The sequence below is a fragment of the Nothobranchius furzeri genome, chromosome 6 (genome assembly GCF_043380555.1).
Source record: "Nothobranchius furzeri strain GRZ-AD chromosome 6, NfurGRZ-RIMD1, whole genome shotgun sequence".
NCBI classification, from domain to species: domain Eukaryota; kingdom Metazoa; phylum Chordata; class Actinopteri; order Cyprinodontiformes; family Nothobranchiidae; genus Nothobranchius; species Nothobranchius furzeri.
The window spans coordinates 82,292,037-82,303,955 of NC_091746.1; the positions used below are offsets into that span (position 1 = coordinate 82,292,037).

The 11,919-nt window shown below is 42.7% G+C and overlaps 2 protein-coding genes across 2 annotated transcripts; both read right to left on the reverse strand.

Moving 5' to 3' along the window:
* Positions 1 to 44: 44 nt before the first annotated feature.
* On the reverse strand, positions 45 to 6,618 carry exosc1 (exosome component 1). The gene is made up of 8 exons (XM_015943800.2): positions 6,514 to 6,618; positions 5,919 to 6,034; positions 4,042 to 4,116; positions 2,601 to 2,689; positions 2,496 to 2,529; positions 2,358 to 2,408; positions 2,049 to 2,133; positions 45 to 677 (listed from the first exon to the last, which is right to left on the reverse strand). The coding sequence occupies exons 1-8, from the start codon at positions 6,569 to 6,571 to the stop codon at positions 571 to 573; spliced, it is 615 nt and encodes a 204-aa protein (XP_015799286.1). The 5' UTR covers positions 6,572 to 6,618; the 3' UTR covers positions 45 to 570.
* A 1,631-nt stretch (positions 6,619 to 8,249) lies between these two features.
* pgam1b (phosphoglycerate mutase 1b) lies at positions 8,250 to 10,362 on the reverse strand. Its single transcript, XM_015943801.3, has 4 exons — positions 9,988 to 10,362; positions 9,190 to 9,464; positions 8,924 to 9,104; positions 8,250 to 8,846 (listed from the first exon to the last, which is right to left on the reverse strand). Exons 1-4 carry the CDS (start codon positions 10,124 to 10,126, stop codon positions 8,677 to 8,679), a joined length of 765 nt encoding a protein of 254 aa, XP_015799287.1. The 5' UTR covers positions 10,127 to 10,362; the 3' UTR covers positions 8,250 to 8,676.
* Between the last annotated feature and the right edge of the window lie 1,557 nt (positions 10,363 to 11,919).

Sequence of the window (11,919 nt, forward strand, 5' to 3'; positions counted from 1 at the left end):
ACAATTGAATAGTTAGGTGCACAAAGCAGGAACTGCAGACAAAGTAGAATCAGTCATTTTAATTTATTGTACTTTTGAAAGTTAAACAGCAAAGTACATTTTCGTAAAAGGCAAGGCTTATGTACGGTTGACTCAGTTATATACAGGAAGGTAACTTAACGTTTCATTATTTTCTACGCTGTAGCTGCATCAAACATTTGGTTTAGCGCTGGGCTTTCCAACAGTGAACAAATGTCTTCATCAGCTTTAAGCCCAAGACAGCAAAACACCAGCACGATTTGTGACGAACCATAAAGCGTAGAGCTCTTCCAGCTACCGTTACTGGCCCTTTCCAAAAATAAAAATCATGTTTAACTTCTGTGTTCTTGGGTCTGCTGGTAAAAAACTAACTGCTATTGTTTACCAGTCAGAAAAGCACAATGAAAGGATGACAAAATGTGCAGCTGTTTGAAACACTTAAACCAGAAGTGGCCCGTGAATCACATGATGCACAGAAAAACAAAAGCTGGAGCAGGAGCTGCTTGAAGGAAGATGGAAGTTGCGTGTACCAAGTGAAGACTGTCCAGGCTGTCACGCTTCCAAATACTCAGGCTGGACTCGAGCCACTTTACGAAACTCTTTGGCGTGAGTCAACGGACACTGCATCTCGCACCAGCTGATGGGAATCATCTGGGCTCCTGGTTCAGGGGAAAATGTGGTAAAAATGTTAGAAACATGCAGAAAAATGGGAAGTTATTTACAAGAAAAGAAAGTAGGGAAAATACGACGGAAAACACCTGTTTTCATGTCAGCAATATTAAAAGGCTCTTACACTTTTTCCAAATGCAAATTTGGTAAATGGCCTGTATTTGATATAGTGCCTTCTAGAGTCCTGGAACCCCCCAATGCGCTTTACAACACAATCAGTCATTCACCCATTCACACGCTGGTGGGGATGCGCTACGATGTAGCCACAGCTGCCCTGGGGCGCACTGACAGAGGCGAGGCTGCCGAGCACTGGCGCCACCGGTCCCTCTGACCACCACCAGCAGGCAAGGGGGGTTAGGTGTCTTGCCCAAGGACACAACGACAGACTGAGTGGGGCTCGAACCTGCGATTACGGGGCGAGCACTTAACCCTTTTGCCACCATGGCCCAATTTAGACCTGTTGAGAATTTTTGAGGCTTTCCAGCTATGTGTTCAAGCTGAAACCATTTCACACATGAAACCAGTACTTTACTTTTAGAAATCTATTTTATTTATTTAAAGGCAGCTTGAATGAATGAATGTTAATGCTACAAGTTCTGCTGAAGCTTTTAATGGCCTACACATCAAAACATGTATGTGAACAAAAAACAATGAACAATTACTTTAAAAGAATTGTTAGAAAAAAATCTAAACATTCAAGAGTAATTTTTTTATTTTATTTTATTTTTTTTTCGAAAAAATTACCATAAGATCACATATGTACATTTAGAAGTGCAGTGAAGAACTTTGCTACAAACCTGCCATATTTAGTCCTATACATGTCTACTGCCCCCTGGTGGCGGCTCTACAGATGGTGAGGGCCAAATTTTTTTTCTTTATTATTGTTATATTTTATTTAACTCTATTATTATATAACATAGGACACAAGATAAAGAAATATCTTTGAATAAAATAGTTCTTAAAAATAGATAATTATTAGTTGATGATTTACAAAATGAATTCAACTACATTTTTAAGAAGCTTAAAGTATTTTTGGCCAATTTTAAGCACTTTTCAAACCTTGAAAATACGATAAGAAATGTTTTCAAGCGCAAATAATTAGCTACTAAATCAGATAGATAATATCTTTGCATTTGGTCGGAAATTGAGAGTAATAATATTTAGCTATGATGAAAATAACACTAGAGAATTAATCAGTAATGCTGTCATTATGGAAGTTAATAATGTTACTTAAGTTCTAATCAGAAATCTTTTCCTCCCACTTTGGACCCCCTGCTGTTCCTGCAGAACCTGAGTGAGCTGGTCAGATCTGAGCAGCTGTTTAGTTTGGAAAGATGAAGTGAAAGAGGTGAGGAACGTACCTGCCTCGCTGTGGGCCACCACCACACCCAGTTCATTCTCAGCTGTTGTTAACAAGTAGTTAGACTGAATGTCACCGAGAGAAATCTGACATCAAAGGTCAAGATTAGTAATCAGTAACGTTCAGACTGAAGCACCGGAGTCAGTAGTAACATGTGAACATTGTTTGCTGTCATTTCTAAGATTCATTCATTCATTTTGTCCCATTCAGCTCAGCAAATTTTACAGGTCCCAATGAAACTGGGTTATGAGCTGAAAATAGCTTTTAAATTTGTTTGGTTTTCTTTCTTGGAGAGCTTGTTGAAGGATACCACTTTAGCCAAAACAATGTCGCCCGTTCTGAAGCTTTTGTATATCTCCACCTGTAAACAAAACAGAACCATCAGTAAGGAAACAGAAGGAGCAAAAATAAGTAAACAATCCAAGTAAAAGTACGAATTCTAGCTCACTTTATCCTTCTCTGTTGCTCGCACGTCTTCTTTCCTGTAGATACGGAGAGAGTGAGCTAAGAGTTTAGGAAAGTTAATCAAACTGGATTTACGTAGTGAGGTTACCTGATGGTCCCTCTGAAGCGGTCCTTCAGCGGTGTGGAACCCACATACAGGATGTGGACTTTGGCAAACCTGGGGTTGGTGCTGGTCACCTTTAAAAGACAAGTTAGTAAAAGGCAAACCTGAACACAAAGTACTGACATCTGTGAATGCACTGGCTGTCCCCGTCTTGAGTTTTAGTGCACGTTTCAGATATGATCATCTGAGTTTAACTGGTGTAAAAAATGATAAAGAGCTTAACTTAAATGTTTCTTTTGGTCATTTGTATGATGTTTATTATGTTGCACTTTGTTTGTTTTTAAGGTGATTTATGAATACATTTTATTTGAAAAGGCACTTTTTTTTCTTGATTTGTGTAAAAAAAAACACCCCCTAAATACATATAATACAAAAATAACTGTCCTTAAAGGGACTTTACAGAGGTTTGATGCTTTTTTTATGCTCGCGATCGCCCCCCTCAGGCCAAAAGCGTAACGGCAGCTTCAATAGTAGGCTCGTGCACGAGGCGTGCATGCTGTACGTGCACACTCCTTAACGAAAATAACAGCTGAGGCAGTCCCTTGTGTGTGTGTGTGTGTGTGTGTGTGGCCCGGAGGACAGAGGATAGGAGAACACGCAGCTAATTAATTAAATAATGTGGTTCTGTACCTTTCTCTTCAGCACAGCCGACAAAGGTTTATGATGGGTCAGTCCTCCTGCATGCTCAGATCATTCCCTTCCCTTGCTTGAAAAATTGTTCCAAAATGAAAGTTGAACCCACATCTTTTTTATCTGTGAATTCAATGCCGTTCGGCGAGTCTCAAATAAAAATTTGGGTATCTTACTGTAAAAAATATACCATTAATGTAAAAAAGAAACTAATTAAACTATGTTTACATCCAGAATCGAACCCGGGTCTTCTGCACGAGAGTCCAACATCTTAATAGGTGAGCTAAAGCGCCAGTGATGTCCTTTGTATCTGTAACGTTTATATCCTTGATGACAGCTGAAACAACGTTCAAAGAACGGTTCGGAGCGAAAATGGCTATTTTGTTGCTAATTTGCAGGAAATATCTAGAAGAAAGTTCTACAGAAAGTAGCTAAGGGTCCTCAGAAATGTAGCTAGCTTTGTCACTAGGCGTTAGGAACAGCAACAAAGTGGCACTACCTCTCTCTCTGCTGCTAAAGCTACGGATAGCAAATGCTACGGGCGATGCCTGAGCGTGAACGCGCATGAAGCAGCCTGCTCGACCCGAGCATCTCTCTTTTTCTGTGATTTTACAGAAAAACAGGCAATCACAGTAAAAATGCCAGGGCTCATTCTACAGGACCAGGGCATTGCAGGAGAATGTATGAAGAAGACATTTATTATTTCTATACATGTTTTGGCTGTCACACTTCCATAATGCCCCTTTAATCAGAGACGTCTTTAATCTCATTTTAGAAAACTGTTTCCATAACATACCTTACAGGTGACAATGGCTCCTACATCTGGAAGTAGTTGAGCTTCTGTTTCTCTCACCACTGAGATCACTGGTAACTAAAAACACACAAATGCATTCATGAGTACAAAAGTCAGTAATAAGTACATTTAAATCTTCAGCAGTAGCTCAGGAAGTAAAGCGGGTAGTCCAGTGATCGAAGGGTTGTAGGATCGATCCCTGCACAGAATTCTGCTGGTGTGTCCTTGGGCAAGACACTTAACCCACCTTGCCTGCTGGTGGTGGTGGTCAGAGGGAATGGTGGTGCCAGTGTATGGAAGGCCTCACCTTTTTCAGCGCACCATTGGGAAGCTGTAGCTACACTGTAGCTCATTACCACCAGCAAGTGAATGCGTGTGTGCATGGGTGATGCCTTGGAGGGGTTGTAGAACCCTAGAAGGCACTATATCATTTTTGGTCCACTACAAAGCTACTGTATACAACAGCTATTAACTCTAGTCCAAATACCACAATCACCTAAATGGAATTAAACATTGTCCATCACATTAAGAATTTCATTTATATAAATTAGTACAAATGGATAGAGACCAAGCAGTGTTTAAGAAAATATGTAGAAAGAGTTGTATCATCACGGGTGTGAGCTTCACTGCTCATCTCAACATTAAAGAATTAAGCTTAAAAACACAGAAAAGCTTCAGAGTGCAAGAAAAACTGCCTAAAATTATGAATTCAGTCACATTCTGTCCAAGTCGTAATTCATTAGCTGGATTTTCTTATTTCACCTAATTTAGGCAGAGTAGTCGAGTTACAGATGAAATGAGGCTAACTGCATTTATTTTGTTTATTTTATCAAATGTGACACAATTTTGCTCCCTGGAATCAGTTTTAAACATTGAAACTTAAAGAGCAAGTCACCCCCTACCAGAGTTGTACTCCACTCCCACTTCATGTGTGAAAAATGCAACAAATGCTGTTGCCTGGCAGACCGAGAGGGCGGAGCCACTAACACACACACACACAGCATTGTGACATCATATGGTACCAACTAACGTTCTAGGGTACCTCTTAAGCCTGGGTCATGCTTCTCCGTCAGCTCCGCAAGGGACAGACACGCATGGATTGATGGAAGCGTTTTGCTCTCATACTTCTCCGTCCCCTGGAGTGTTGCAAAGCAATTCCCCGGCAGGACAACAGAGGGCGTAGCGCTGTTCTGTGGTATCCTGTCATTTATCGGTCCAAGATAGTGCGTTTATATTATGTTTTTTCATTGTCTTCTTCATGCGCTCGCCACCTTAAACCCAGGTTTCCTGTCATTTCTGTCCACAAATAAAATGCTTGCTGCGCATCTTTTCACTCCTCCAGTCACGGGGAATTAAACGTTCATATTTTAGAGGTTTTTCGCGAGGTATTCTTCAAGCTTCTCCGTGTCTGCCGCTTGTTATCCTCGGCTCTCTTTATGTTTTTGCGGGCGCAATGGCGGCGCTGTAGACAACAGCGGCGTCCTGACCAATCACAAGCTTGCGTTGTCCGTCTCGACTGACGGATGTTTAGAAAAGAGAGCTCGACTCCGTCCGTCCTTGCGGAGCTCTCCGGCAGGCCCGCAAGGACGTTGCGTGTCTCCACACTGACGCAGACGGAGAAGCATGAATCAGGCTTTAGCCAATACCGATGGCAGATTTAAACTCAAATGCAGCGCAGAGTTTTTACCTGACCATGGCACAACACTGACAGTTTTAGGCAGAAAATTAAAATTTTAACTAAAATGCACTTAAGTGCAAAACTATTGACAACACGGGTCTGCAGCACGATTAGATACACGTTTATATAGTTTATCAGACAAAATAAAGTTGATTTGGGGTGACTTGCTCTTTAAGTATATGTATTACATTATGATCCTCACCTTCTCGCCTTCGGTTGTCTTGAGCACAAAGCCTGCGAGTGAGGAGTAAATGTAGCCATGCCGCAGATATACTCCTGCGCCTGGATTACAGTCTCCCTCACTGCAAAGCTTGTCACCTGAGTGCAAACAGACAACAAGGGTCAGAAAACGCTACAGTAAAATAACAAACGAACAGTGTTAACATCACAGACATGAACACACCTGAAGAGCACAACCACTGTTTGTGACTTTAGTCAAACCCTCTCATTTTTAATGTGAGTTTGTGATTTAGTTGCCTTTCATTTCGTTTTATCAACATGGCAAACTGCTAATCCTGCATAGTCTAGTGAGTGATCGTTTTGTTTTGATGTAGCATAAACACAATTTAGTACTAAAGCTGGTTAGCGGATTTCTTTTGGGTGTGTGAACGAATGATAAATATGTGCTAATTCCACGCGTGTAGCAGTTGGGGCAACTTTAAAGCCCTCTGACTGAAGTTTAAATGCATACTTTAGTGACACATCGACGTCTACACGAGCTGGAATTGGTACGTGACCAAAACACGGTTCTAAATCTACGCAGTGCCTTGTATGGAACATTAAATCAGCGGACTCACCTGGAACACACAACTTCATGGGCGACATGTTTTCGACAAGAGTAGCTTGCGAGCTCATTGGTTGGGACGTCGTCTGGAGTCGATTCTGATTGGTCCGGCTGTGGAGACCGGAAAAGGGCGAAGGAAGGCTCCAGTGCTCATGTGCGAGAAAACGAAGCGCTCCGATTTGTACTCACACTCTCCGCGGGGTGTCGCCAACCTTTATGTTTTTGGTTTGTAAGGGAAAACTTGTTTTTACTTTATTAAAGATGAAGCACATATAAAGAACATTCATTTAAGTGTGTGAACAAACAAACATGGCTGAAGTATCAAATAAAGACCACAAACATCAAGAGAATCACATAAAGGGTAAAAAAACTAAAGGTTTATCAGTTATTTATCTTGCTGACAAGATAATATTTATTGAAAAGGAATATAGTTTCTGAGCTTTTGTTCTTTCATAACTGTTAACGATTTAACATAAATATGAAATTATTTTTAAAAGCTAAGAAAGTCTTTGCTTTTGCAGATGACGTTGTCCTGTTGTTGGCTTCATCAGAACGTAATCTCCAGCTCTCACTGGAGCGGTTCACAGCACAGTGTGAAGGAGTCGGGATGAGAATCAGCTCCTCTAAATCCGACACCATGGTCTTGAGTCGGAAAATGGTAGAAGAACTTGTCCAGGTCAGGGATGAGGTTCTGCCCCAAGTGGAGGAGTTAATGTATCTCGGGGTCTTGTTCACACGTGAGGAGAAGATGGGGCACAAGATCGACAGGCGGATTGGTGCTGCGTCTGCAGTAACGTGGGTGTTGTACCGATCTGTTGATTTCCTGGTTGATCTACGTTCCAACTCACACCTATGGTCACGACCTTTGGGTAGAGACTGAAAGAATGAGATTGCGGATGCAAGCAGCCGAAATTTTTCTCTGCAGGGTGGCTGGGCTCTCCCTTAAAGATAGGCTTGGTCATCCAGGAGGGGTTTGGAGTAGACACGCTGCTCCTCCACATCAAGAGGAGCCAGTTGAGGTGGCTCGGGCATCTAGTTAGGACGCCCCCCTGGTGAGGTTTTCTGGGCACGTCCAACCAGAAGAAGACCTAAAGGAAGACCCACTGGAGGGACTGTGTCTCTCAGCTGACCAGGGAACACCTTTGTATTCCCCCGGAGGAGCTGACCCAAGCGGCTGGGGAGAGGGAAGTCTGGGCCTCCCTGCTTAGGCTGCTGCCCCCACGACCCGACCCTCGATAAGCAGATGAAAATGGATGGGTGGAATCAAAGAAATAAGGGAAACTTTTAAAATTTTGCTCCTGTGAATAAAGTTTGGCAATATAAATTTCTTTGGGAACCAAGAGCGCCCAGAAACAACCCTCACACGCATAAGGACATTTAAAAGGTGTTGAACACTCATTGAATCAGTACATCTGCAGTAGTCTCTAGTAGGACTGAATGCCTTGTAAATTGTATTCAGGGAAAAAAAAACAGAAGTGCTTTTATCAGCACTGCAAATTTTTTGTTGTTTGATGTAAATTTCACATTAAACCAGTAGTGAGCTATCCTCCTCTACAAACGTAGTGTTTCCTCTACAAGCAAAAAAAGCCTCATAAGACAAGTCTGCCTTCACTGTTGCAGAGAAATTTCATCATATTAAAAAAATATATACATATTAAAACCTAAACCCAAAAAATGTAATAATTTTCTTATTTTTGACACAAAGTCCAAACAGTTAAGCCGTGTTAGAAAAACACCACCATAGACAAATATTATCTCACATTTATTCTTTTTCTCAACACCACAGCAAACAAAGTGTAGCAGTGCAGAACACATAACATTTGCTCTTTTTTTATCAACATCCAGTGTGACTGATGAGGCGATTCTGTTCCCGTCGAGTTTTCAGGAATCTTCAGGACAAATCTCTACCAGATATTTAAATATGCTTCTATTCTCTGGTCCCTAACTTTCATTCTCTCAGTGCTTACACCTTATGAATGCTTCACAACATACAGCACAATGAAGCCAAACATCGGACTGTACATGTGTGAAGGTGGGGTATTATTTCTATAAAGTGCACAGCTGTGCAAGTCTGTGATGAAGAAAACATTCAATGACCTTTGTTTTTCCTTTTTAAACGCATTGAAAGAACTGCACGTTGATAATCTGTAGTATTTGATCCAGGGGGAGAACAAGTCTACTTCTTGGCTTTGCCCTGAGCAGCTACAGCTTCCATGGCTTTCTTGACAGTCTCCTCATCTCCCAGGAACTGCATGGGTCCTAGAGGTTTCAGGTTCTTGTCCAGCTCGTATACAATAGGAATGCCCGTGGGCAGGTTCAGCTCCATGATGGCTTCCTCGGACATGCCTGGAAAACAAATGGAGATTTGTAGATCTGTGAGATGTTTGTCAACGTGCTGAGGAAAAGCTTCCTCTTTCTCTTACCCTCGAGATGCTTGACAATACCCCGAAGGCTGTTCCCATGAGCAGCAATCAGAATCCTTTTCCCCTCCTTGATCTGAGGAACTATCACTTCATTCCAGAAGGGAAGCGCCCTGGCGATGGTATCCTTGAGACTTTCACAACTGGGAAGCTGGTCCTCCGTCAGGTCAGCATAACGCCGGTCCTACCACACAAAAACGAAGAGCTAGCCATGTCAGCTGGGTTTACTCTATGTTTTTAGCACGTATGCAAACAGTGGAGAACATCACCTTGCTTATGTTTTGATAATAGGCATGTTCCTCATCCATGGGCGGAGGAGGAATATCAAAAGAACGCCTCCAGATCTTGACCTGAGCTTCTCCGTGTTTGGCAGCAGTTTCAGCCTTGTTCAACCCAGTCAGGCCACCGTAGTGGCGCTCATTGAGCCGCCAGGTCCGGTGGACTGGTAGCCACATTTGGTCGATGCTGTCCAGAACAAACCACAGGGTGCGGATGGCCCTCTTAAGGACAGAGGTGTAGCAAATATCAAATTCATAGCCGGCATCTGAGTCAAATTGGAGAGATAAAGAAAAACTTTCACTATTTATTACTTTCTTATATACTGTGCAGGTAAATGCAGATTTTTTTTGTGTAATGTTGACTGAAACTGCTACTCTTGAGCCTTTTGAATGGCTTTGAGCATCATTTGGCAGATGTGCCCTGATGCATGTGTTCAGTCAGAAACCACGTGGCTCTGGGGGACCCACACCCTCACTTGGGGGGAAAAAATCAACATACAACTGATGGGAAATTTAATACTTCATGCATTATTGCCTTAATTTAAATTTCCCCTTTGAAAATATATGTAATAGCAGCCAACATTTTGTATGTATTAGTATACTAGTAGTTAATGATGATTTTTCTGGGTAGGTAAAACATCCCAGTTACTGGACTTCCCCTGTTGCTGCTTTAAGGTGTCGAAATGAGCTGTCGATGCCTTTCCCCCATCGGCTAACTAGCTACACAACCGCCACCTTTCTTAATCCAGCCACTCGGATTAAACCAGGTGACAGGGTGAGCTAACGCACCTTTCAGGGCCTGTCCGCCCCGTTTTGCCTCCTGCTCTCCGGTCTCACTCAAGTCCGCGTCGAACCAGCCGCAGAAACGGTTCTCCTGGTTCCAGCAGCTCTCTCCATGGCGGATCAGAACCAACTTGTACGCGGCCATCCTCACACCGATGCCCTCTGAGCTGTACTTCCGGTAACTCTTAAACAGAGGATTCTTCAGAAACAGGGGGTATCGCTCTCGGATTAGCGATGAGGCCACTAAAAAAGGATATAAATAATAGGTCTCGGTATCTTTTACAATCAGATAGGGTGTGAGGATGCTGCAGGAGCGAGTGGAATGAGTTGACTGCTCTCAAATGGAGGAGTTCCCTTCGTCGCTTCCTGGTGGTTTCCACCAATCAGGAGCCGAGTTGCATGAGTCAAAGGAGGAGGATGCGCATCGCGGCACGTCCGCAAAACCAGCGGTGCATCCGGTCTGTCTGGAGAACACTGCAATGCACACAAGTGTTTGAGTCATTTTGGAGGTGAATTTCCCACAGCATCCTACATTTGCTTCTGTTGACTTTCTGTTCGTTTCAATTAAATTCAGTTACGTAGGAAACAAACAAACAAACAAACAAACACACAAACAGACAATAAGCCAGTCTTTACAATTAAGAATAGCCAATGCATTATTTTTTTATTAGAGAAGTGTTACAAATCACCAAAGACAAATTCAAGCTAATTTATTGGTACATAGATTCATAATAGGTTCTGTGAATTGGACTTACAGGTGCTGGCCAGTAAATTAGAATATCATCAAAAGGTTGAAAATATTTCAGTAATTCCATTCAAAACGTGAAACTTGTACATTATATTCATGCAATGCACACAGACCAATGTATTTCCAATGTTCATTACATTTAAATTTGATATTCATAAGTGACAACTAATGAAAACTCCAAATTTGGTATCTCAAAAAATTAGAATATTCTGAAAAGGCTGAATATAGAAGACACCTGCTGCCACTCTAATCAGCTGATTTACTCAAAACACCTGCAAAGGCCTTTAAAAGGTCCCTCAGTCTTGTTTTGAAGGCACCACAATCATGGGGAAGACTTCTGACTTAACAGCTGTCCAAAAGACAATCATTGACACCTTGCACAAGGAGGGCAAGACACAAAAGGTGATTGCTAAAGAAGCTGGCTGTTCGCAGAGCTCTGTGTCCAAGCACATTAACAGACAGGCGAAGGGACGGAAAAAATGTGGTAGAAAAAAGTGTACAAGCTCTAGGGATAACCGCACCCTGCAGAGAATTGTGACGACAAACCCATTCAAAAATGTGGGGGAGATCCACAAAGAGTGGACTGCAGCTGGAGTCAGCGCTTCAAGAACCACCACGAGGAGACTCATGAAAGACATGGGATTCAGGTGTCGCATTCCGTGTGTCAAGCCACTCTTGAACAAGAAACAGCGCAAGAAGCGTCTCGCCTGGGCCAAGGACAAAAAGGACTGGACTGATGCTGAGTGGTCCAAAGTTATGTTTTCTGATGAAAGCAAGTTCTGCATTTCCTTTGGAAATCAAGGACCCAGAGTCTGGAGGAAGAGCGGAGAAGCACAGAATCCACGTTGCATGAGGTCCAGTGTAAAGTTTCCACCGTCAGTGATGGTGTGGGGTGCCATGTCATCTGCCGGTGTTGGCCCACTCTGTTTCCTGAGGTCCAGGGTCAATGCAGCCGTCTACCAGGAAGTTTTAGAGCACTTCATGCTTCCTGCTGCTGACCAACTTTATGGGGATGCAGACTTCACCTTTCAACAGGACTTGGCACCTGCACACAGTGCCAAAACCACCAGCACCTGGTTCAAGGACCATGGTATCCCTGTCCTTGATTGGCCAGCAAACTCGCCTGACCTTAACCCCATAGAAAATCTATGGGGTATTGTGAAGCGGAGGATGCAATACGCTAGACCCAA